This window comes from Misgurnus anguillicaudatus, chromosome 15, assembly GCF_027580225.2.
Source record: "Misgurnus anguillicaudatus chromosome 15, ASM2758022v2, whole genome shotgun sequence".
In the NCBI taxonomy this organism is placed as follows: domain Eukaryota; kingdom Metazoa; phylum Chordata; class Actinopteri; order Cypriniformes; family Cobitidae; genus Misgurnus; species Misgurnus anguillicaudatus.
Window position 1 is genome coordinate 1,453,593 of NC_073351.2, and position 22,342 is coordinate 1,475,934.

General features: G+C 39.5%; 2 protein-coding genes across 3 annotated transcripts in view; one reads left to right on the forward strand and one right to left on the reverse strand.

The window, feature by feature from the left end:
• dusp22a (dual specificity phosphatase 22a) overlaps positions 1–22,342 on the forward strand; it is a 390,938-nt gene that overhangs the window by 138,133 nt on the left and 230,463 nt on the right. The window lies entirely within an intron of this gene.
• The window catches only part of gse1b (Gse1 coiled-coil protein b), a 202,940-nt gene that overhangs the window by 9,211 nt on the left and 171,387 nt on the right, over positions 1–22,342 (reverse strand). For both annotated transcript variants that reach the window (XM_055173416.2, XM_055173417.2), the window contains 8 exons: positions 14,856–15,064; positions 10,633–10,799; positions 7,375–7,572; positions 7,049–7,228; positions 4,640–4,893; positions 3,847–4,171; positions 2,363–2,964; positions 1,930–2,042 (listed from right to left, as the gene is read on the reverse strand). In XM_055173416.2, the coding sequence (XP_055029391.2) occupies positions 1,930–2,042; positions 2,363–2,964; positions 3,847–4,171; positions 4,640–4,893; positions 7,049–7,228; positions 7,375–7,572; positions 10,633–10,799; positions 14,856–15,064 (2,048 nt within the window). The remainder of the gene's footprint in view (positions 1–1,929; positions 2,043–2,362; positions 2,965–3,846; positions 4,172–4,639; positions 4,894–7,048; positions 7,229–7,374; positions 7,573–10,632; positions 10,800–14,855; positions 15,065–22,342) is intronic.

Genomic DNA, 22,342 nt, shown 5'->3' on the forward strand with positions numbered 1-22,342 from the left:
ACAGCTAGTTAGTGTGTGTAAACATCAGCTCACGCTGTGTTTTCAGTTTGTGTTGTTTTCACTACCAAAGGAAACTTTTCAAGGAGGGATATACTAAACGTGTCTGGCTGTGAAGAATCAGTGGTTAAAATTAATTTTTAACGGAGGGATTTAGACGTTTGGCAAAGAAAAAATGGTGCAGTACCCACTTTATTTGGAACAACACGCGTCTCCTAACCACAACCTGTAAGTATGATTATAGCTACATACTTGCTTAAATGAGTGTTAAATGGCTATCGTCATTTATCCTGCTTGGATTAATGATGAATGATCTCGTTGTTTAAACTCTATATACTGTCAGAGTCACGATAGCAAGCGGCTTATGCTGCACTTACAGGTTTGCTATGACCCGGTTAGTTTACATAAATGCTTAAATGAGTGTAAAATTGTTAGTTTTTATTGTCATTGTTATTGCTTGGATTAATGATGATTGATGTCTTTGTTTAAACTCTTAATTTACTGTCAGAAAGTCACGTTAGCAAACGGCTAGCGCATGCTTACTCGCGGTTTTGCTATGACCCGGTTAGTTTCCATAAATGCTTCAATGAGTGTAAAATGTTAGTTTTCATCGTCGTTGTTATTGCTTGGATTAATGGTGAATGATGTGTATTGATGTTGATAATGTATTATAAGTAAATCATGTTAGCACTAGGTCAGTACATGTTGCACTATTGTTGGTCTGTGCCACTGATCTGTGGTCTGTGCAGAAACTGTGTCAGTTGACCAATCAGAGCAGAGTAGGCTACTGAAAGGTGGGGTTTAGGCAGACTGAGTCGTTGAACGGCTTCACACAAATCGTTTGGGGATTTCTGAGAAATTGGGTAATTTTAAATTTATATTTTGAGAAAATTACAATGTATTTTGACCTTGCATGCATTTAAACCTGTTGTCCGGGACTTATAAACAGTGATAGGATGCTTAAAATTTGCATCTTACTGGCTCTTTAAATACTCAACACAGCCTAAGCAAATGCTCTACACATCAACAAAATGGTAATTTCTTTAATTCTAGTTCATATTTTTTAAATAATAGTTTTGTGTTTACACTGTTTTATTTAGTTAGGCTCTTAACTTTTTAAAATGAATTCTCTTTCAGCAATGGCTTTGAACTAAAGCCAGTGTTTGATAAAAGAGATCAGATGAAGTTGAGTGACTTAACTACTGTTTTATTGAGTACCGTATTTCCGGACTATAAATCACACTTTTTCATAGTTTGGCTGGTCCTGCGACTTCTAGTCGGGTGCGACTTATAGGTCAAAATTAATTTATACGAACCACGAGAAACCATTACCATCTACAGCGACAAGTCCGCTCTATGCTGCTCCTGTATTTATGTAATTCAATGGATTCAGTGATGTGGAATGACTTCGGGAGCCTGCTGTTCTGTGTGCTATTGTTTAGTTGAATAACTTGCTTTTCCAGATTAAATGTCTGTTCTTGGGCTTGGATTTTGTGATATTTTTTTCTCGAAATAAACGCGACGTATAGTCCAGTGCGACTTATATACGTTTTTTCCGCTTCAAAACGCATTTTTGACTGATGCGACTTTTACTCCAGAGCCACTTATAGTCTGGATAATATGGTATCTAATAGAACATTTTCTGTTGTTTATGTTACGTAAACTATCATTTAGTGTACTACAATAACTAATCATTAGTCTACTAATACACTGTTTGTATTTCACTTCACTTGGCTTGCTAAGACTACCAGTTTGCTTGGGTAGCGTAGGTGGGTTTAGGTTATGCCTTTAAGAGACTTTTGTAAGTTTGAAAATGCTACATAAGCCTACTGAATTTCATGTACCTGTATGTAAAGCTTAATGCAATTATGATGAATTTAGTTGTGAACACTTTACTTATATAAACAGCCTAAATGAATGTGTTGCGTTTACCTCTGTGGAATCATCTAGTTTGAGAGGCGGCTGGTCTGCCACCCTCCTTAGATGAGCTTTCACCTCTTCTTCATCGCTCTCATCATAAGAGTCATCCAGGTCATAGTAATAACCTAGACAAAGCAATGAGTGCTCATTACAAACCATTTAAGCTCCACATTTACAGTCAAATGAGCTGTACCTGTATGAATTATATGTCACTGATAATCATGAAGGTTTTTGCCTCAGACAAGAGAAAGATTAATAATTTTTCGAATTTTGTGTAGCTGAAAAATGTAAAACGTTATGAATTATCGGCCATCCTACAACAAATAATGATCATTGGCACCAGTTACTGACCAAAAACCAATGCTTGTCACCCCAACCAAACATCTGTCTTTTTCTGAGCATCTGATGGTGTTGTTTTTGGCTGGTGAAGCTGTTAAACATCTACCTTTCTCTCGGGCTTCCCTGCGTTTTCTTTCCTCCATATCCAGTTTGCTGACAGCTCGTCTGTGTTGCTGCAGGAACTCATCGTACACCAACAGGGCATCAGGTGCGAGACGTGGAGGACCCTGGGCGGCCTTAAATGACCCTCTGGGCTTAAGGCCCACACTCAATTCTCCGTATGCGCCAGACAGACTGAGTGGCGCCCTGTGCTGCTTTAGGAAGCTCTGGGTGGATTTCTCCAGATCCGCTAAGAAAGTGTTAGGCTCGGAGAAGCCACTGGGCCGTATCGATGAATATTTGTCCAGATCGTTTCTTTTCAGAGGTACCTCTTCCAGCTTTTCGGGGTTGAAATGTTTGGGTGGCAATACGGGAAGACGACTGATATCGTAATGACCAAGGCCTGGGGGATCGTGTGAGGAGCGTCTAGAGTCGGTGGAGGTCTCAATAAGTGATACGGGGTTCCAGAGCGTAGTGGGTGGAGGGGCATGGTCTCTGTGAGGGTGCTTTGGGGAGATGAGAGGGGGTGGAGCTCCAAGGTGAGAGTGAGTTTCTCTTTCGTCTTTATCTCGATCTCTACTGCTTGCCTCGTGATGTGTTGACACAGGTCTATGAGGGTGTAAAATACTCTGTAAGTATCATTGGCACACACACACATCAGCACTAAAATAAAAACAAGCACAAAACACTATTGATGTAAAATGCAACAGTTTCAAAATAATTTCTAGAGGTCTTGTGCAACCAGAGCATTTTACTACCTGTAATACTTTTGTTTCTAAGTTCTCATATCAAATGTATTATGTACTAGATGTCGTAATATATATTCTAAAAAGAAAATGAACAATTACTATTGCCCATTGCCTAGACCAGTGCTTCCCAATCCTGGTCCTCGAGGACCCCCTCCCAGAAAGTCTCCTTTTTTAAAACACCTGATTCAACTTATCAGCCTCCTTCCAAAATGGTTAACATGTCTCCCTAACAAGCTGATAAGTTAAATCAGGTGTGTTAAATACGGAGACATCTAAAACATTCTGGGAGGGGGTCCTCAAGGACCAGGATTGGGAAACACTGGCCTAGACATTCACACTGCCTAAATTCTGAAATGGTTATCTCTGATGTGACACAGACTGGATTTGACACACGAAAGTCTTATATTCTCTGCCTTATTCATATGTGAAAATAAATCGGATATGAATCGAATATGTGCATTCATGTCTGCAATGTAAACCACCTGTGATCAACGTATTTTCAAATTTTATGTCTTGTTAAATAATTAAAACGGTGTAATCTTGTATGAAAACCGTTTAAATTTTCTCTGTGTCTTAAGCTGTTCTGGGTCAGTACGTCTACCTTGAATTGTTTCATCAAGTGTTAAGTGTACACGTAGATATCGAATACGGTCCGTTTTAAAAAGATAATGTAAGCAGTTTTTTGTGTACTGCGCAACTTTGACTTCACACAAACAAACAGTCTAGCATTAAAACATCTTGCCTGTGTCCCTCCGTCTGCATGTCGCCAGTCTCTCCCGGCCTCCCCAGGTCCAGGTGCTGCTCCAGAACCTGCTGACGAAACTCAGACACCTGGTACTGCCGGTCCTCTTTCTCCTGACGTAACTTCCGTTGCCGTGCCAACCAGCGCTCTTCCTCATTCGAGCGTGGCAGCATGGTGGTTGTGTTCAAACTGCAAGTCCCCGTCTCTCCAGTTCCCAGGTACATGCCGTGGGCAGAGACGAGGCTGGGCACAGGATGGTGACTGGAGTTTAGGGAGTGGTGCAGACTAGGCTGGATGGGCTTAGGGGTGGACTCTTTGGTTTTATCTGGGGGTAATATTTTATAATAGTTATTGTTTAGCAGCACAGAATGTCTGAAAGTTCAAGATTATGACATGACTGGAGTTTTGGACCTTGGATATGATCAATCTAAAAGTGAAAACATGTTAAGCCCTAGATCAAAAGGAAATCATAAGCCTACTACATTGTGTTAGCATTCCAACAAATACTGATGTCTACATTTAAATACATATCTGTAAACAATAACGTTGGCTAAAAAAGGCGGCTATACAGTATATTCTTTATGCTAAATTAAATGGCTTCTTTTCTTCTGTTGATCTTGATGTGAAAAATGGCTGGGACTTGTGAGAGTCACCTAATGGGTTTTTCAATCCACTTTAACAAGAAATCCAAAATGATCCTTTTTGTTGTGCTTTGACACTATGCTAGTATTTAACCAGAGTCTGCATCAGCTGCAAGTAGTGCAACTAAAGACACATGAGGGTTGTGACGTACCAACTCTGTTAGCAGTGACTCTGTCGTCTGTCGATGCCCTTACTGCATGCATGTCCAGATACTGGCTCTCCATTGCCTTCTCTCGTGCCAACCTCTCCTTCTGGCGCTCCAGTTCTCTCTCGCATTCTCTCTCCCGCTCCCTTTCTCGCTCCAGCTCTTTCTCTCTCTCCCTCTCTCGTTCACGCTCCTTCTCTCGCTCTGCCTCTCGTTCGCGCTCTCTCTCTCTCTGTCGCAGCTCATCCTCCATCTGGAGTCTGTGGAAACACAGATACTTGGTTTGTTGGGAAATAACATAGATATGTTCTTAGAAGAGTAGTGTGGTGCTACCAGATTGTACTGTAAAATACACTGCCACAAGGGCGTCGATTTGGGTAGGGACGCAAGGGAAATGTCCCTACCAATATTCAGGGAACACGGAACTGTCCATAGCAAAATCTTTGACCAAACAATTATTCTGTATTTATATAAAACCACTGATGTCCAAATGTGCCTTGTGTTTTTACTTATTTCAATTAACATTTATTTAGCCAGGAAAAATACTTCTGTAAAAATAACGCAGTCTGTGGTACACAAACCGTTAACAGATCTCGTTCTCGAGTCCCGCCTCCGAAACCCATATTGCTTTATGATTGGCTTTGTTTTTACTAGTTGTCTGACGTAGGCTGCTGTATTTGGAAGTATGAACCGCAAAAGCGATGTGCATGTCATGATTATGCAGGCTACCGGTGGTGAGGAAGAAAACATTCTTACACCATTATGCACAAAATATTTTGTGTGACATATTGATTCAGGGACAATCACATATTAAGCAGATGAGATGCTAATTTAAACAGTGTATGTCTGGATTTGTTTACAGTATATGTACCGTAGGGGAGTCCTCGACTAAGGCTTTTCAATATTCGAATAAGAATTGTCGAATCTTTCTATAGTCAACCGATAGTTGAATCATCTATGTGTGTGTGCATTGTTTGGAAGGGGGCCAGACCAGGTACAAATGGGTAACTTTTATTTTGTTTCACAAGCAGCACACATAAACAACTTTCTGATAAAGTGACCAAAACTGTCTTTCAAGTTATGAACGTAGACAAAAGTGATGATGCATTTATATATTTTTATAACGTAAAATGTAAGGCAGCATAAACATTTGTTTAATGATTCCTCATAACATTTTAAAGCCCAATCAGGCTTCTCATATCGATGCATCGAATCTTCGACTATCGATATGTGACAGCTCAGTGTGCACTATACTGTACACTCCTAATGTACATTTTAAAATGGCTCGTTCTGGTTCTTCATTCTGATTGGTTGAAACACGTTCTAAGCCGTGATAAAATACACTGGTAAACCCACGGTTCAGACCGCATCACAAGTATCACTGCGCCACTGTTGCTGCGTACTGATTTATAAAAATAAACACCACAGTCTTTAATCATATTTTTTAATTTTTCTACCTTTGCACAATTATGGCGATATCCAGATAAATGTCAATTAATATTGTTGAGTCATTTCGTCAATAAAGAGAAAACGTTCTCTGAGTTGTTTTTGTCTTATTGATATTTCCGCTATATCCACTAGATGGCAATCTTACCCAACTTAAACACTGACGCATTCACTTGACACAACAGCGTTGAATCTGACCTCTTTTGTGAAAGTTCTTCACAAAAATTGAATTATCTCCGCTTTTAGCTGAAAATTTGAGAGGTGATAACTGATAAGAGAACAAATGAAGGTAGGATGAAACGTTTTTTTGTTGTTGTTGGAAAGCGGATGGACTGTTCTTTTTATTTGATATTTTATGTTTATTTAAAGAAGATAATTTTTCTGTAAGGCATTAAACTAAAACTGGGTGGCAAAATAAAAAAAACACTGACGGGGAAAGAGTTAAGCATGCTTCCAAGCATATTTGATCATCACTTCAACAGTTGCACGATATAAATGTTAATGTATATTTTAGATGAATGTTGATATATATAAATAAACACCACAGTCTTTAATCATATTTTCATTGTGTCTTTGCTGCGTCTGTGTTGTTTGTGAACTGCGCTCTGTTGCAGCCACACTTGATTCTGAGGAATTACTTTGTTTGGCGGAAGAGTAATATTTGTACTAATATAATTACAACTTATTTGTGTTTTATTTTGTGAAACCCTGCTATGCATATGATGTAACCGTTTTATAAACGCCATAAACCCCGCAAAGCAGTGGGTTACCAGTGCATTTTATAACAGCTAAGGGGGTTTAACGCCCCTTAGCTGTTATAAAATGCACTGGTAACCCACTGCTTTGCAGGGTTTATTGCTTTAGTATAGTGCACACTGAGCTGTCTGTATGTATTAAGAAAATTATTTTTGTATGGACAGCTACACCAAAACACTACCACGATACTTGTTTGTGCAATCTGTTAAACACCTCTCTGACAGGCGTTCGGACTGCAGGCTGGACAACGTCGGGTGGCTGATGTCTCCAGGATAACGGACCCCTGGCAGGTGCATGTGCACTGCAGACGGGTGTAGAGGTGGTAGAGCACTCCCTCCAGAAAGTGGATAAAATGGCGATCTCAGTGCTGACAGACAGAATGGATCATCCATTCTGAGAGACAAAGAAATTCAGTGTGTCATTAAAAATCATGTAATATACAGACCTGCATTATTTTTATCTGTATGTAAATGTTGAAAGGGACAGATGACCCAGCGTCTGTCATTTAATTCTGTCGTTATTCTTTTGTGTTTGTGCACCTGTAGGGTGAGAAGGAGGGATGGGGCAGATATCCGGGGTGGTAATATGCGGCGGCCGCGGCAGCAGCGGCAGGATCCAGTCCCAGTGGCAATGAGGGCATGCGAAGCTCCTCGGCCGTGGCATATGGACGGAAACCCCTCAGGTACTCCTCTGGAACAGCGGTTGGAGGCACGGCATGGGGCATCTGACGGGGCAAACTGACAAAGAGACAAAAAAATCAGTAAAACAGAGCTAATCACACCAAGAAAAGAAAAGCCTTGGCTTTAACAAGCTTGTTCAAAATATAAAGGAGCTTTAAATAGTCAGGGGGTGTGCACACCAAAGCATTTATGCCCGCCGCCAGCGCATGTTTTCAACTGTTTCCAATGGAAGCTCTGCGTTTTTCAAATAAGCCAGCGCTCAGCGGTTTTTCCGTGCTCGGCGCTTAGCGTCGAGAGTTGAAAGAGATTCAGCTTTGGGTGAAAAGCTCCGCTCGTCAGTGTCAGTTCTCACACAGCCGTCCAATCACAGTAGAGGAGGGGCGGGACAAGTATTACAACAACCAACCGGCTCACAGCTCAAGTATCACAGCTACCAAAACGCTCAGCTGAAAAAACAGCAGCCCTCCAGGCGTGTTCAGCCGCATTTAAAAGTTTTGGTGTGCAGATTCTCTTGTTAGCCAACCAGAACCAGAGCAGCTGAAATACAAATAGTTTCTCTCACAAACGTATCATTGGGCATAAGAGAACATATATAAACTCACAGTATACTTGATGGCTGGATGCCACTCTTTACAAAGTGAGGAAGAGCCAGGATATTATTTAATATACAACCCGAATTCCAGAAAAGTTGGGACGTTTTTTAAACTTTAATAAAATGATAACTAAAAGACTTTCAAATCACATGAGCCAATATTTTATTCACAATAGAACATAGAAAACATAGCAAATGTTTAAACTGAGAAATTATACAATTGTATGCACAAAATGAGCTAATTTCAAATTTGATTTCTGCTACAGGTCTCAAAATAGTTGGGACAGGGCATGTTTACCATGGTGTAGCATCTCCTTTTCTTTTCAAAACAGTTTGAAGACGTCTGGGCATTGACGCTATGAGTTGCTGGAGTTTTGGTGTTGGAATTTGGTCCCATTCTTGCCTTATATAGATTTCCAGCTGCTGAAGAGTTTGTGGTCGTCTTTGACGTATTTTTCGTTTAATGATGCGACAAATGTTCTCTATAGGTGAAAGCATGCAGGCCAGTTCAGCACCCGGACTCTTCTACGATGAAGCCATGCTGTTGTAATAGCTGCATTATGTGGTTTTGCATTGTCCTGCTGAAATATACAAGGCCTTCCCTGAAATAGACGTCGTTTGGAGGGCAGCATATGTTGCTCTAAAACCTTTATAAACCTTTCAGCATTCACACAGCCTTCCAAAACATGCAAGCTGCCCATACTGTATGCACTTATGCACCCCCATACCATCAGAGATGCTGGCTTTTAAACTCAATGCTGATAACATGCTGGAAGGTCTCCCTCCTCTTTAGCCCGGAGGACACGGCGTCCGTGATTTCCAACAAGAATGTCAAATTTGGACTCGTCTGACCATAGAACACTTTGAAATAGTCAATTTTCTTCTGGACCATGTTCACATATGGCTTCCTTTTTGCATGATAGAGCTTTAGTTGGAATCTGCTGATGGCACGGCGGATTGTGTTTATCGACAGTGGTTTCTGGAAGCATTCCTGGGCCCATTTAGTAATGTCATTGATACAATCATGCCGATGAGTGATGCAGTGTCGTCTGAGGGCATCCAATAAAGGTCTCCGGCCTTGTCCCTTACGCACAGAGATTTCTCCAGTTTCTCTGAATCTTTTGATGATGTTATGCACTGTAGATGATGAGATTTGCAAAGCCTTTGCAATTTGACGTTAAGGAACATTGTTTTTAAAGTATTCCACAATCTTTTTACGCAGTCTTTCACAGATTGGAGAGCCTCTGCCCATCTTTACTTCTGAGAGATTCTGCTTCTCTAAGACATACCTTTTATAGATAATCATGTTACAGACTTAATATCAATTAACTTGATGTTCTCCCAGCTGAATCTTTTCAAAGCTGCTTGCTTTTTTAGCCATTTGTTGCCCCGTGCCAACTTTTTTGAGACCTGTAGCAAGCATTACATTTAAATGAGCTAATTAAGTGGATAAAAGTGTAAAGTTTCTCAGTTTAAACATTTGCTATGTTATCTATGTTCTATTGTGAATAAAATATTGGCTCATGTGATTTGAATTTCCTTTAGTTTTCATTTTATTCAAATTTAAAAAACGTCCCAACTTTTCGGGGTTGCAACTCTGACTGTGCTCAGCTGAAGAAATAAAGTTAAATACGCCCAAAATGGTATGAGGGTGAGTAAATTATGGGCTAAAGCAGTCTTATTAGACATGAATAAAATATTGGCTCATGTGATTTGAATTTCCTTTAGTTTTCATTTTATTCAAATTTAAAAAAACGTCCCAACTTTTCCGGAATTCGGGTTGTAACACTGACTGTGCTCAGCTGAAGAAATAAAGTTAAATAAGCCCAAAATGGTATGAGGGTGAGTAAATTATGGGCTAAAGCAGTCTCATTAGACATGCTGTTTTATTCTCTTGTTATTGTGATGTCACACTGATAAAGCCCCGCCTACAGACACTTACTGACAATCCTGCATTACCATAGTTTCCGCCCCTCAGCAAGTTGTACGCTGTCCACCATATCTCAATAATGAGCCGTCTCAGACTGTGTTTACAGGAATCAGATCTATTTTAACTGTTCACTGTCTCTTTTACTAAGGGAATTATGAGCAGTAGCTCATTAGCATTTAAAGGTACACACACATACTAGGTGTCCTTTAAATTTCATTTTGATGATTAAAGGTAGGATAAACAATTTCCGGGAAAAACGGCAAAACAACAATGGGACATTTGACTTCCGAAAGAGAGATGGCTAATGTGTTGATGTACAAAAATGGAAAAGAGTTTTACTGGAGTATTACTGGATAAACAAGGGTTATGATAAAAAAATCATGATTAGACAAAGGCTAGGACTTACATGAACAGGAGAGACGTTAAGAGAGCAGAAAGGTGGGAAAACAGACACAGAGGCCACTTTGATTCTGCTGAATTTGTGAGTGACATTATTTTTGCGGTTCATCACAAGCAAGATATGTTGTTGTTTTAATACTAACTGCAGTAACGGTAACACTTCATTCTTGGACAGTGTGGAGAAAGCAATACTTACTTTAGAGGCTGGAAGCGTGAGTCTTGCATCACAGACGCAGGGTTCAAGGCAAATGCATAAGGGTTTCCGATCAGGTGGGCTGGGACTGTGGGACCCCCTTTCTCTTGGGTAGCGGAAGCCTCTGAATTTAACCTGTCCTGTCTGATGCCGCGATTCCCCGACTCAGCCTAAACAGATGACAGTCTATGTAAAAACGGTCTATATAAAAACACTAAGCATTGTCAAAAGTCCTGTCATCTTAATTTGAGGAACAAAAGCATTTGCCAAATGCAAAGATGTAAATGATCACCTCCGACACTGTTTAAAAGATGTTTAGACTGAACTTGACTCTTTGTTGTGAGAAGAAATCTTAGAAATTGGCAGCTCTATCACATTTAAAAGTATTAGATTTTTTTTACAATTTCTATCACTATTCACACTAAATTCCTCTCACTAACAGAAGACAGCATGTACACCGTGTAGAGAGAAAGTAAACTTTACACCCTCTGCTGGTCACTGACTGCATTAGATTAGCAGCGCTGCACAGCCCAGGGCCATATCTTTGTGTCAGTCTATCTTAACTATAATGCTGGTGACAGCAAAAATCTTGAGAATTTAGCAGTCTATCCACATTTATCCTAGGGGATGTCTGAGGATAAAATCTATTCATATATAAATTGCTGCTGGCCTGTAGGCTTGCTTACTAGAAGACTGAGCTACCGTCATGCAGACTTCAGTTCAAATCCAGCTCCAACACACCTGTCTGTAATTATCAAGCAACCCCGAACACCTTGATTAGCTGCTTCAGTTGTGTTGGACTGGGGTTGGAGCTAAATTCTGCAGGAATTCTGTAGGTTTAATTGATAACCATAACAATTTTGCTACTTCTGTTGTTCTTGGACTTTTCTGTGCTTTATTTAATTCGTGTCCAAGTAAAGCTGCTTTAAACCATAAACAATCGTGAAACTAGAAACTTGTCAAATAACCTACTCATAAGGTGTTTCTCAATGTCAAGGATATTTGACTGGTTCTTCCTTGTCACTTCCTTCAGAGGCTAGACAAGGCTCCTCTTTAGCATTCGGAGAACACGTAAATGGAACAGGCTAGCAAGTGCACGTTATTGCGTCATTACGTCAGTGAAAAGGTCTGCTTTCGGTGCTGCGCGCATAGGATTGTGAGTGATTTAAGAGTGCGAAGATTACACATATGCATCCTTTCCTGTACATGGGATATTTTTCGAACAAAGGACTCAGTCCTTGGTTGAAATTTCCAGGATTCTTGACATTGGAACTAGAGGTCGCCTGATTTTTCCGCCGGGCCTTTAATTTGGCAGATTTTTGGCATAGCCTGGATTAGCACACAACACACTGATTCGCGAACTGGTTCGTTTGAATAAATGGTTTAAACAACAGATCTGCCCAACACTGAAGTCACAAGACTCACATGGTAAAAAACTGATCAAAGAGCAAGAAATGACGACAGCAGAGTGTCAGGTAATATCTGTGTCTGATAAATGCATGGTGCGGAGGAGGTTTTTAATACCAGTCATCAAGATTTTTAAATACTTTGGCTTAAATAGTGACATTTTTGCATTTTAAAGGAATAGTCTACCCATTTGCCATATTAAACTATGTTATTACCTCAACCTAGACGAATTAATACATACCTATCTTTTTTCAATGCGTCCACTGCACAGCGCGCCGTGAATGTGCTAGCACCCAGCCCAGCCCCATTCATTCCTATGGCACCAAAAAAAGTTTTATTTTGTGGCACCATACTTACTGGTATAACTCCTCATGTAACATTATTTAAATGGGGAAAACACGGAAGTGCTTGGTGGCTTTCCTGTTTGGTACCATAGGAATGAATGGGTCTAGGCTAAATGCTAACACATTCACGACGCTCTGTACAGTGCACGCATTGAAAAAAGATAGATATGTATTAATTCGTCTAAGTCGAGGTAATAACATAGTTTAATATGGCAAAAGGGTAGACTATTCCTTTAAATATCTGCTAATGATGAGGACATTTTGATTATTATGTACAAATAGAAAATCAGCCAAACATATCGGCCAAGAATTTGCATCATATTTATTGGCGCCATCGGCTGCCCTGACTTCTAAATATCGGCAACGGCCAGAGGAAAAAACATGTCGGTCGACCTCTAATTGGAACAGTCCTTTGAAGGATGTTAATGACATAGCATCCTCGAAATTCTGGCTTCCGAGGATCCTTCCTTGACATTGAGAAACACCTATAATTTCATAATAAGTGCCAGTGAATCCACCACAAGTATCTCTTTCTTGCTCGCTCTCTGTGCTCATGCAGCAGCAGGTCTCTCGCGTGCAGAGGTCTCTAAATAAAGCAAGCAAGCACACATAATGCTAATAGTTGTAAAGTTTTCTAAACTTTAAGCAAGCTACAACAAAACACGAGTGGTAACACTTTACTTGAAGGGGTGTTCATAGGACTGACATGACATGACCTTCATAATCATAAACCGGTGAAGTACTTTGGTCAACTTCGGTTGTTTAAGTGTAGTTAAAGTTAATGACATTTTAATGACAAATATAATTTGATCACTGGTAAAAAGTGGTCAGAAAAATATTCATGACAATTATAATGGCCTCAGGACTGCCAATGTCAAAACCGACCACATGAGAGTTTAATGTAATGTTAACCGATAAAGCTAGGTAGTTTCTTAAGTTTGATAATTATTCTGCTATGTCATGTTTATGACTTGTTATGTTGTCTTGGTAATGTCAAGTTATCTTGACAAGTTTTGAAGTATTGGTGTATGTCAAGTTGTCATGACAAAGGCATCTCAAACAATGTCATATTTGCATTAAAAATGACACAACTGAGCGAATGAAACTTAATGACATGCATAGAATCTCCTTCATGTTCATGACATGTGTCATGTCATGATTATAAAGATGTCATGTCAGTCTTATGAGCACCCATTCAAGCGATGCAGTTTGATGCACCGTTTGCTCATAGTACAAACATCTTTGATCAGAAAGATGAGAAAGAGACATCGGTTCAGGTCTAATAGAAAGTAAAGAGGGTCATGACCTTAAAACGTTGGTCATCGCCTCATAGCACCTGTCATATTTATAATATCCATATCTAGAGATCCGTCTCTCATATACATTTGGACACGATGCTGGCCCGAGAATTTTCGGGTGTTTGTTGTATCGCCCCCACCTCTACAATGGCTGGAACAGGAACAATCCTTTCTAAAATGCATTAAACTTTCGTTTACAAAGACGTGAGACACTCACCGAGTGGTCAGGGGTGTTCACTGATATGCTCACACAAAAATCGCTGCAAAAGATGCTTTCCAACAAGCTGTTTTAGCATTCGTTGTAAACTTATGGACCTATTTTTCCAAACGCCTCACACCTGTATATTCTTCCGCTGAGAGCTTGAATAATAGACACTCCAGCCCAGTTGGTGGCGATAATCCACTTTTGCCAATTGCAAGAATACAAAGTTCCCAGCGCAGAGTAATACCGTACCTCACAGCACATCTAATGCAAGTCAATGAAGTTGGACAAAAACTACGATAAAGCCTGTTGGAATGTGTCTTTTGCAGCGATTTTTGGGTGAGCATATCAGTGAACACCCCTGACCACTCGGTGAGTGTTTCACGTCTTTGTAAACGAAAGTTTAATGCATTTTAGGAAGGATTGTTCCTGTGCACCTATACAGCCATTGTAGAGGTGGGGGCTGATACAACAAACACCCGAAAATTCTCGGGCCAGCATCATATGTCCAAATTTCAGTCAAAACTGTTCTATTTCATCATAAACAATCTGAAAACAGGGCTTTAAGTGTAAAATACCAAACTTGTCCTTTAACTTAACTTTAGAGACCAATATTTTCACTTTCACAAGTTTTTCTTGGTTCATTTCTCAGAGCCAGTAAAAGGACTTTTGTTTGCAAACATTTAGACACACCAGGGCCAGAGTTAAAGCAATTCATTTGAACATGTGGTGCTGCTGCCCAGCCGGAACTCTCCAGCATCTGTTTGTGTGTGTGTGTGTGTGTGTGTGTGTGTCGACTGGGAAACATAACAAAAAAGTAGGCAGAGCATCTACTGATCACTTTTAGACCCTGACAATACATTATGTTGAATGTTAGTGTAATAATTGTATTAAAAATCTAAACGGCAAAAACAGGTGTAATTAAATAAAGCTTCAGTTTGGTACCTGGCTTTTATGTGCGTTTCTGTGATTTACCTCTCGAACAGGTCGGCCCTCACTTCTCCACATGCCGTTGACAGTTTTGGTGGGAGCGATGGTAACCACAGGTGGGGTACTGGGTACACTGTGACCCCCGGGAGGCACTATAACTGGACCCATGGGGCCACGCTTCGGCGTACTGACCGGGGAACTGTGGTTAGTGGCCGGGGATGAGACAGGAGAAGATTCGCTGCTGATGGATGACACTGTTAAATACAGAAAACAGACAGTGAGGTATGGGTGTGCTATATCATACCGTTCACGATAATACCGGTATAATTTTTACATGATAAAAATGTCATATTATAATATCAATGATATAGCAACGCGATGATGTATGCCGCATTCACTTTCCCTAACACGCACAGCAACAACACCTGAGACAAGAGCAGCATGTCAGCAACACAAGTACAACCAAGATGTAAAGGTATGCGAGGAGGAGATACTAACAGTGGGTGATGTGTGGCCAAAAAGTAAACAAATGACTCAACTGAGCATGTGCAAGTTAATTTAGTCACTGTTAAACTGAAGTGTTAAGGCATAAAAGAATGTTTTGTTTGGTTCCGGTTTCCGACCGACCCTGCCAATTTATGTGCGACCCAAATTTATTTTATGAGCTTGGGGAAGAAATAATACACATTAAATAAATACACAAATAAAAAAACTTTGAGGCGAAATATAATTTACCTTTTACGTTTTTGTAAAGTACGCGATGCAACGTCCTCCAGCGATGCTATCAAACAAGGCAGCTATACGGTCGTTAACACAATCGTTCACACATCGTTGTCGTCACTTACAAAAGCACTGGTAACTTTTGGTGTGCATTCGAGATGCTGTTTCGTGCACAGCAATGTAAAGTTGTAACTTACAGACCAAAAAAGACGAACTGAACAACGATATGCAAGTGGGCTTTTCTCTTCCAGAGAGCACAAACCAAGGCTCATTTTTGCTGACAGTAAGTGAATTATAATATTTGAATTTATGGTATTATGACCAGGGCTTGACATGAACACCCGCCAAACGCGGGTAGATTTCGGTCGTGGCGGGTAAAACAGCCAATCCCACTAGCCACTTTGGCAGGTTGAATATCATTTTTTAATTGTAGTTTCTTAAAAGTTATGCGAAATGATAAACAATATGCAATGCGACAACTTCCATGAGCACTCTGCACCCAGCGCAACGCAAAGAGACCGTTTGTTGAGAGACGCGCATGCGATCAGCGGGGCGTTGCGGACCAAAGCGTCACCTTCCAGAGAGCGCGCGAGAGCTGATGGATTTGCGAATGCCCAAGAGGACGCAGTCTGAGCGCATACACACTTCGGGAAAGATAAAACAATTGCATGGAAGTGATTGAAGAGATATATATTGCGTGCACATTCTCAGGGTAAGAGCGGAAAAAAATTCAGCGCATACCTGAATGCACACGAAATCAAAGGAAACTCGCCAGCTGAGAGGTGCGCGCATCATTTTAATGTAACAGTAATGTCCTCTTGACATTTGTCAGTAAAAGTCTTAAATCACTTTAACCAGAAACCATGATCAAGCTTATTAAATACATCTGCATAAACTAGCTGACAGTAAAATTAATGTACATTTCTTGACAGTATTTACTGCTGTTGTTAATAAATATTTAAAGTGGTTGTCGATGGGTTTATCTTTTCAGTTTAGAATTAGTGTTTCTTCTACACCCCTGCTCTAGATTCAAGATTCAAGAATATTTTATTGTCATTCTAACAATACACTACAAGAAGTGCAATGCAGAACGAAATTATGTTGCATAGGACCACCACAAAAACACACAAGTAAACATCATCAGCAGCCATAGATAAATGAGAATAAATATACTATCAAAAAATCACAAGCAGAGACATAACACAGCTAACAAATCCTATATATACAATAATAGTCAGCATATACATATACATATACACCCCACAGCCAATTTATTTCACCCAACCCAAGCTATAGCGTGGTATTGTTTAGCAGTCTGATCGATGTCGGAAAAAAACTATTTTGGAACCGCACAGATCTACATCTTAGACTGCGATACCGTCTTCCTGAAGGTAGGAGAGAAAACAAGATGTGGCAGGGGTGTGTAACATCCTTAATGATTTTGCTTGCCCTAGAGAGGCAACACTGTTTGGCCAAGTTCTCAATGGGTGCTAGTGTTACCCCCGTGATCCTCTCAGCTGACCACCCTGATCACCACCCTCCTCAGGGCCCTTTTCTCTGAAGCACTGCTGTTTTCATACCAGAGAGAGAGAGATGTTACTCGTTAGAACACTTCTCGATAGTTCCTCTATAGAAGGTTGTGAGGACAGATGGATTAAAGTGAGCCTTTTTCAGTCTCCTTAAAAAATACAGGTGTTGGTTGGCTTTTTTGATGAGGGAGGAGGTATGCATACCTAAATATATGATATGATCTCTATACTGATATACCAGCTAATAAATGTTGTCTTAATTTGGGTAGTCAGACTGCATTTGAAATTCAGTCTGCATCTAATTTAGCAAGTAAATTTGCTCGAATTAAAGTCATTTTAGGATGCCAAAGTCAAGTTTAATCATATAAAATTTATTTTACCAGCAACAAAAATTTGGCCAGTGAAAATGCTGAGTGGCTAGTAACTTTGAAAAACAACTAGCCACTTTGGCTGGTGAGCAAAAAAGTTAATGTCAAGCCCTGATTATGACATTTGTTCCACTTTTATAGTTTAGCCACAGGCTCACACAAGATATTTTTCATATCATACAGTGTTTCCCACACATAAGTTAGACTAGTTAGACAGATTCAACACCGGCCTCCACATATTGTGTTTAGTTATTTATTTATTTTTTACTTTAAAACACGCAGTGTATTTGTTCAGCTGCATTTACCTTTCCTGCTCTCTCTCGCTCTCTCTCTTTCTGTCGCTCTCTCTGTCTCACACACACACAAACACACACACAATTAAAAAGAGATAATCCGTGGAGACGTGGCTCTGCGCTGCGTGAGACAAACACGCAATATAGCCAAAGTCACCTCAAATATATCCGCTATTCAATTTAAATATTTAAGCATTTCCTACCTATCCCTTGCTGCCACTGGGAAAAAAATTCCCTACCGACCCATGACCTAAACTGACAACCAACCAGAACCAAACTTATTTTTTTATGCCCAAGGAGTTGTGTTATATAGGGAAAACATACCAACTCATACCACTGTGATGACAATAACTTACTTTACCGACTGAATTGAAATACTAAAAATGTTCACATTCTAGGTGTACTGACGCACCTTACTGACTTAATTTAATAGAAAATAAACAGAAAAGATGGATCTGTCTAATTAAATATTATGTCATCTGATGAGTTTAAAGCTCAGTGTTTGTTTCTTCAGCGACTGCCACGAGGCGCGAGCGTGCAGGTCACTTCTGGGTCCTAAAGTATACCCAATTTCTCACAACATACAGACCACATACACAGACAGATGACTTGCTGATTGTTTATATGATAATCTGATTTATTCACTTGTGTTTTATCTGAACTGGATTAACATTTATCTCGCGACCCCAAATGTGCCATGATTAATGTTATTTATTTGATGTTTATGCAAACAAAAGTGCACTTACATGTAAAATCAAATCAAAATGTATAATTGTCAGCTAATGACTTAAGTTACTGGGATCTGTGAAAATTACTGAAAATCTGTGGTAGTGTCATAGTCAAGCCCGTAGGCAGGGGGGGGTTCGGGTGGTTCGAACGAACCCCCCCTCACTGCCAAAAGGTCCAGAATTTAAGTCGTTTTTTCACGTTATTATTGTCATCATTGTTTTAATCAATGCTTGCGACAAATATTCTGGGTTGCTGTTTCAAATTAATATGATACATTATTGAAGCTGGACGCATGACCGTACCCACCATTGAGGTCCACGAGGTCCGGATCTCGGTCATTTTCTGACGCTCAACGCTCAGCACTCGTTTGACTTCTGGCTGCGCAGACCGATCAGCATGTGACGTCTTAGCATGACTAAGTATGCTTTTAACTAGATCTCGCGGTAGTGTGATGTCACAGGCCAACGGATCTGAGCTGCACCCCATTAAGTAAGATAAAGTCAAAATTATTCAGAGATGAGCAATAAAATCAAACCAGGCAGACAGAAGTGCAACACAGGGATGCGCAGTTAGTGGAAGTGCAAGAAAGATGTAAGTAATCAAACTCTGACTATTATACAGCCGTTTATTGACGAGAAATAAGAAACGCAGTGACTGTCAAGGTGACAAGACACTGCAGCTGAGCACATATGGATGTCCAAATTTAATGCGCTTCTTTAACTCCCTCCAGTAATTCACTTCCCGTTATTCAGCGTGTTTATTAACAAAATTCAACGCCACTCTTTAATTCTTTAAGATATCTTTTACTGTATGATTCACTGTGTTGTACTGGACTAGTGCGAAGCTTGAACTTGAAAACGGGACGCATCACGTGCGCGGTACAATGCTTCATCCACCGGTAACGCGCGTGCACGGAGTTTAAATGAGCGCACGTTCATCTTTTGGCTTATAAAAAAAGAAGAGAAAATCACTCACTGGTCCTGACTCTAACTTCTTTCTAGTGTTGAGCTCTGCTATTAAAAGTGAGTTTAAGGTTTATCGTGGAATTTTGATTTTCTGGACAACTTTGCTAAAGTAACTGCAGTTAACAATAAGCCTTTTGATCATTAACAGACAGTAAATCAGATGTGAGAAGTTTAAAATTAAGGCTTACCTTATGTTTACATCTTACACAGTTGGTATAATGCATGCAGGGTAAAAAGAATATTAATCTAATGTGGGGTAATGTGAAGTAATCATAGATTCATTTATGCTTTTTTAATAATTACAGTTTTCTTTCATATGGACCCCCTAAAGTAGCCTTGGCCAACCCATTTATAAAATTCTAGTTCCCTGCATATTATGTATTTCAGCATATTTAGTGTATAATAAGTGTTCATATTTTGAATTAATTTAATAAACTAATCATTGATAGCCTTTAGTTAATTCACTAAAATTATTCTATATTCAGTAAGCCTATGTTTACTTTACTGACATACCCCAGTGTGCCCATGGTAAAATAATGATTTATGTAAAATGTATTCCTGAGAAATGTATTTCTAATGACCAACACAAATCTTCTGCATACTGACATAGTTTTAAAAAATCGATAGTTATTTGACTCTTTGGTTTTCTGATGTTTTAAAATTCATATATGTAGAGCAGAAAAATAAGATTTTTTTCCTGGGGTGCATGCCCTAGAAAAATACATATATGGACCTCAGTATTTATAAAATCCTACGTACTGCCCTATTCATACTTAAATACAAAAGGAGAAAAACTGTAAAAAAGGTCCACTTTTTGAAAAAAAGAACCCCCCCCTTTCAATAGGCTGGCTACGGATGACTTATGACAATAGATTTACACTTTGACTTGGGTAGTCTGTCATCAATGACAGCGCATTAGATGGAAAACGCCCTTCCTTTTCCATATTTTTTTTAATACCTTCAAAATATCATGATATCATTTTGAGGCTATATTCAAAATGTATGTTTACACCAGCCTGTTTACATTTTGATAGAACCATCAGCCAATGTTTTGTTTGTATATGAATTTTCTTTTTAGAAGACCCTTTCTCCATTTATGTTTGCTGCTGCATCATTTGCGACCCGTGCTGGCAAATTGAGTCAGAATGAGCAATTTTTTTAATTAGATATATATATTTTGACATTCTTTACTAAAAATTGTAGAAAAATCCAAAATTACCACAAAAACGACCACATCCATACCTTAAAACCACTGATAAAACTAATAGATGCTAAATCAATATATGTTAAACTTTTTTGTTTTATTGTTTGATTGACTTAAGACCGACATCTTTAAGATCTGATGTAATGCAAGGATATAATATAAATGTTACACATAAGATGTTTTTCCTCAACAGTTCACAGATATTTTTCTTCTTCCTTTATTTCTTTACGCCATTCCAGCATCTACGACTATATTCATGGCGAGAACCAGTTTATCCATACACAAGTTTTATTCAAACAAGTTTATCCATACACAGGTTGGGGGAGGGACAATTTGGCATCTCCAATTTGCCTAACTTGCATGCTTTTGGCCTGTGGGAGGACAACGGAGTACGCCCACGCTGACACAGGGAGAGCATGCAAATTCTCCACACAGAAAGGCCACCTGCCAAAGCTGGGGCTTGAACTAATATAATAATTTAATAATTGCTTAAAATTTCATGTTAAACTTACTTAAAAAAAGTGGATGCAAAAATGATGCACTGTATTTTTATTTTTTGTGTGTAAATCCAGCGTATTTTTTTCGTGTAGGCCATGTAAGACTTTCTAAATGATTAGCATTGTCGTTGTCTCTCTCTTTCTCTCTCTCTCTCTCTCTCACGCACGCACACACTTCACTTCTTACCCTAACAGTTTTGAGGCACTACCATCACCAGAATAACACATTTGCAGTTTGACATGACTGTCACATGTTCGCACAAAAATATTTCACACTAAACAACTTTGTAACAACTAAAATGGAATTGAATTATTTAATGTAACAGCTAAATAAGGTTTATCTTTTGATCTATAATGCATGTGCAGATAGACAAAGTGAACACATCCAAAAAGACATGAGCAATGATCGGTCGCTGTGTAATAAACCAGTGTTTATAAAAACGGCCCTTTATATATAGAACTCTATTGTTGACCTAGTATGATACACGCACACTGGATAGGCTAGTTTCAGATCAAACACATGACGGTTGCTAACTCAAACATTAATAAGGATAGGTGCAAAAATCATCTCAGTGCTGTTACTTCAGACAGTGCTGTCTGAAGAAAGCTTTTAAAAAACACATGACAAAGGTTTCAGTCCAAAGCCAGGCTGAGGAGAGGTAAAGAGGTGCTTGCAATAATTACATCTTTTCCTGTCTGGCTCAGTCAATTAAACACACACTCACCATTGCACACAACACAGTAAGGAACATTTATAAATCCAGAAACATAAATGACAAGATAAACCGAACCAGTACATTGAGCATAGGATGTTTTTCACAGGGCTCGCTTGGAACCTTAAAGGGATACTTCACCGATTTAGCATTCAGCTTTGTATCTGTAGAAACCTGGCAGTATTACTGAATGACCATGTTTCCCTCCCTCATTTCCCCCTGAGAGGAGAGATATCTGCATTTTGGTTCTGCAAAAAAGTCCTCCGATGATGCAAAAATCGTCATATTACATCATCGGAGGACTTTTTTGCAGAACCAAAATGCAGATATCTCTCCTCTCAGGGGGAAATGAGGGAGGGAAACATGGTCATTCAGTAATACTGCCGGGTTTCTACAGATACAAAGCTGAATGCTAAATCGGTGAAGTATCCCTTTAACCGAGGCGGTACTAAAAAGTACCAGGTACCGAGTACTGTACACAGTGAAAATGTCTCATGAATAATACTGTTATTAT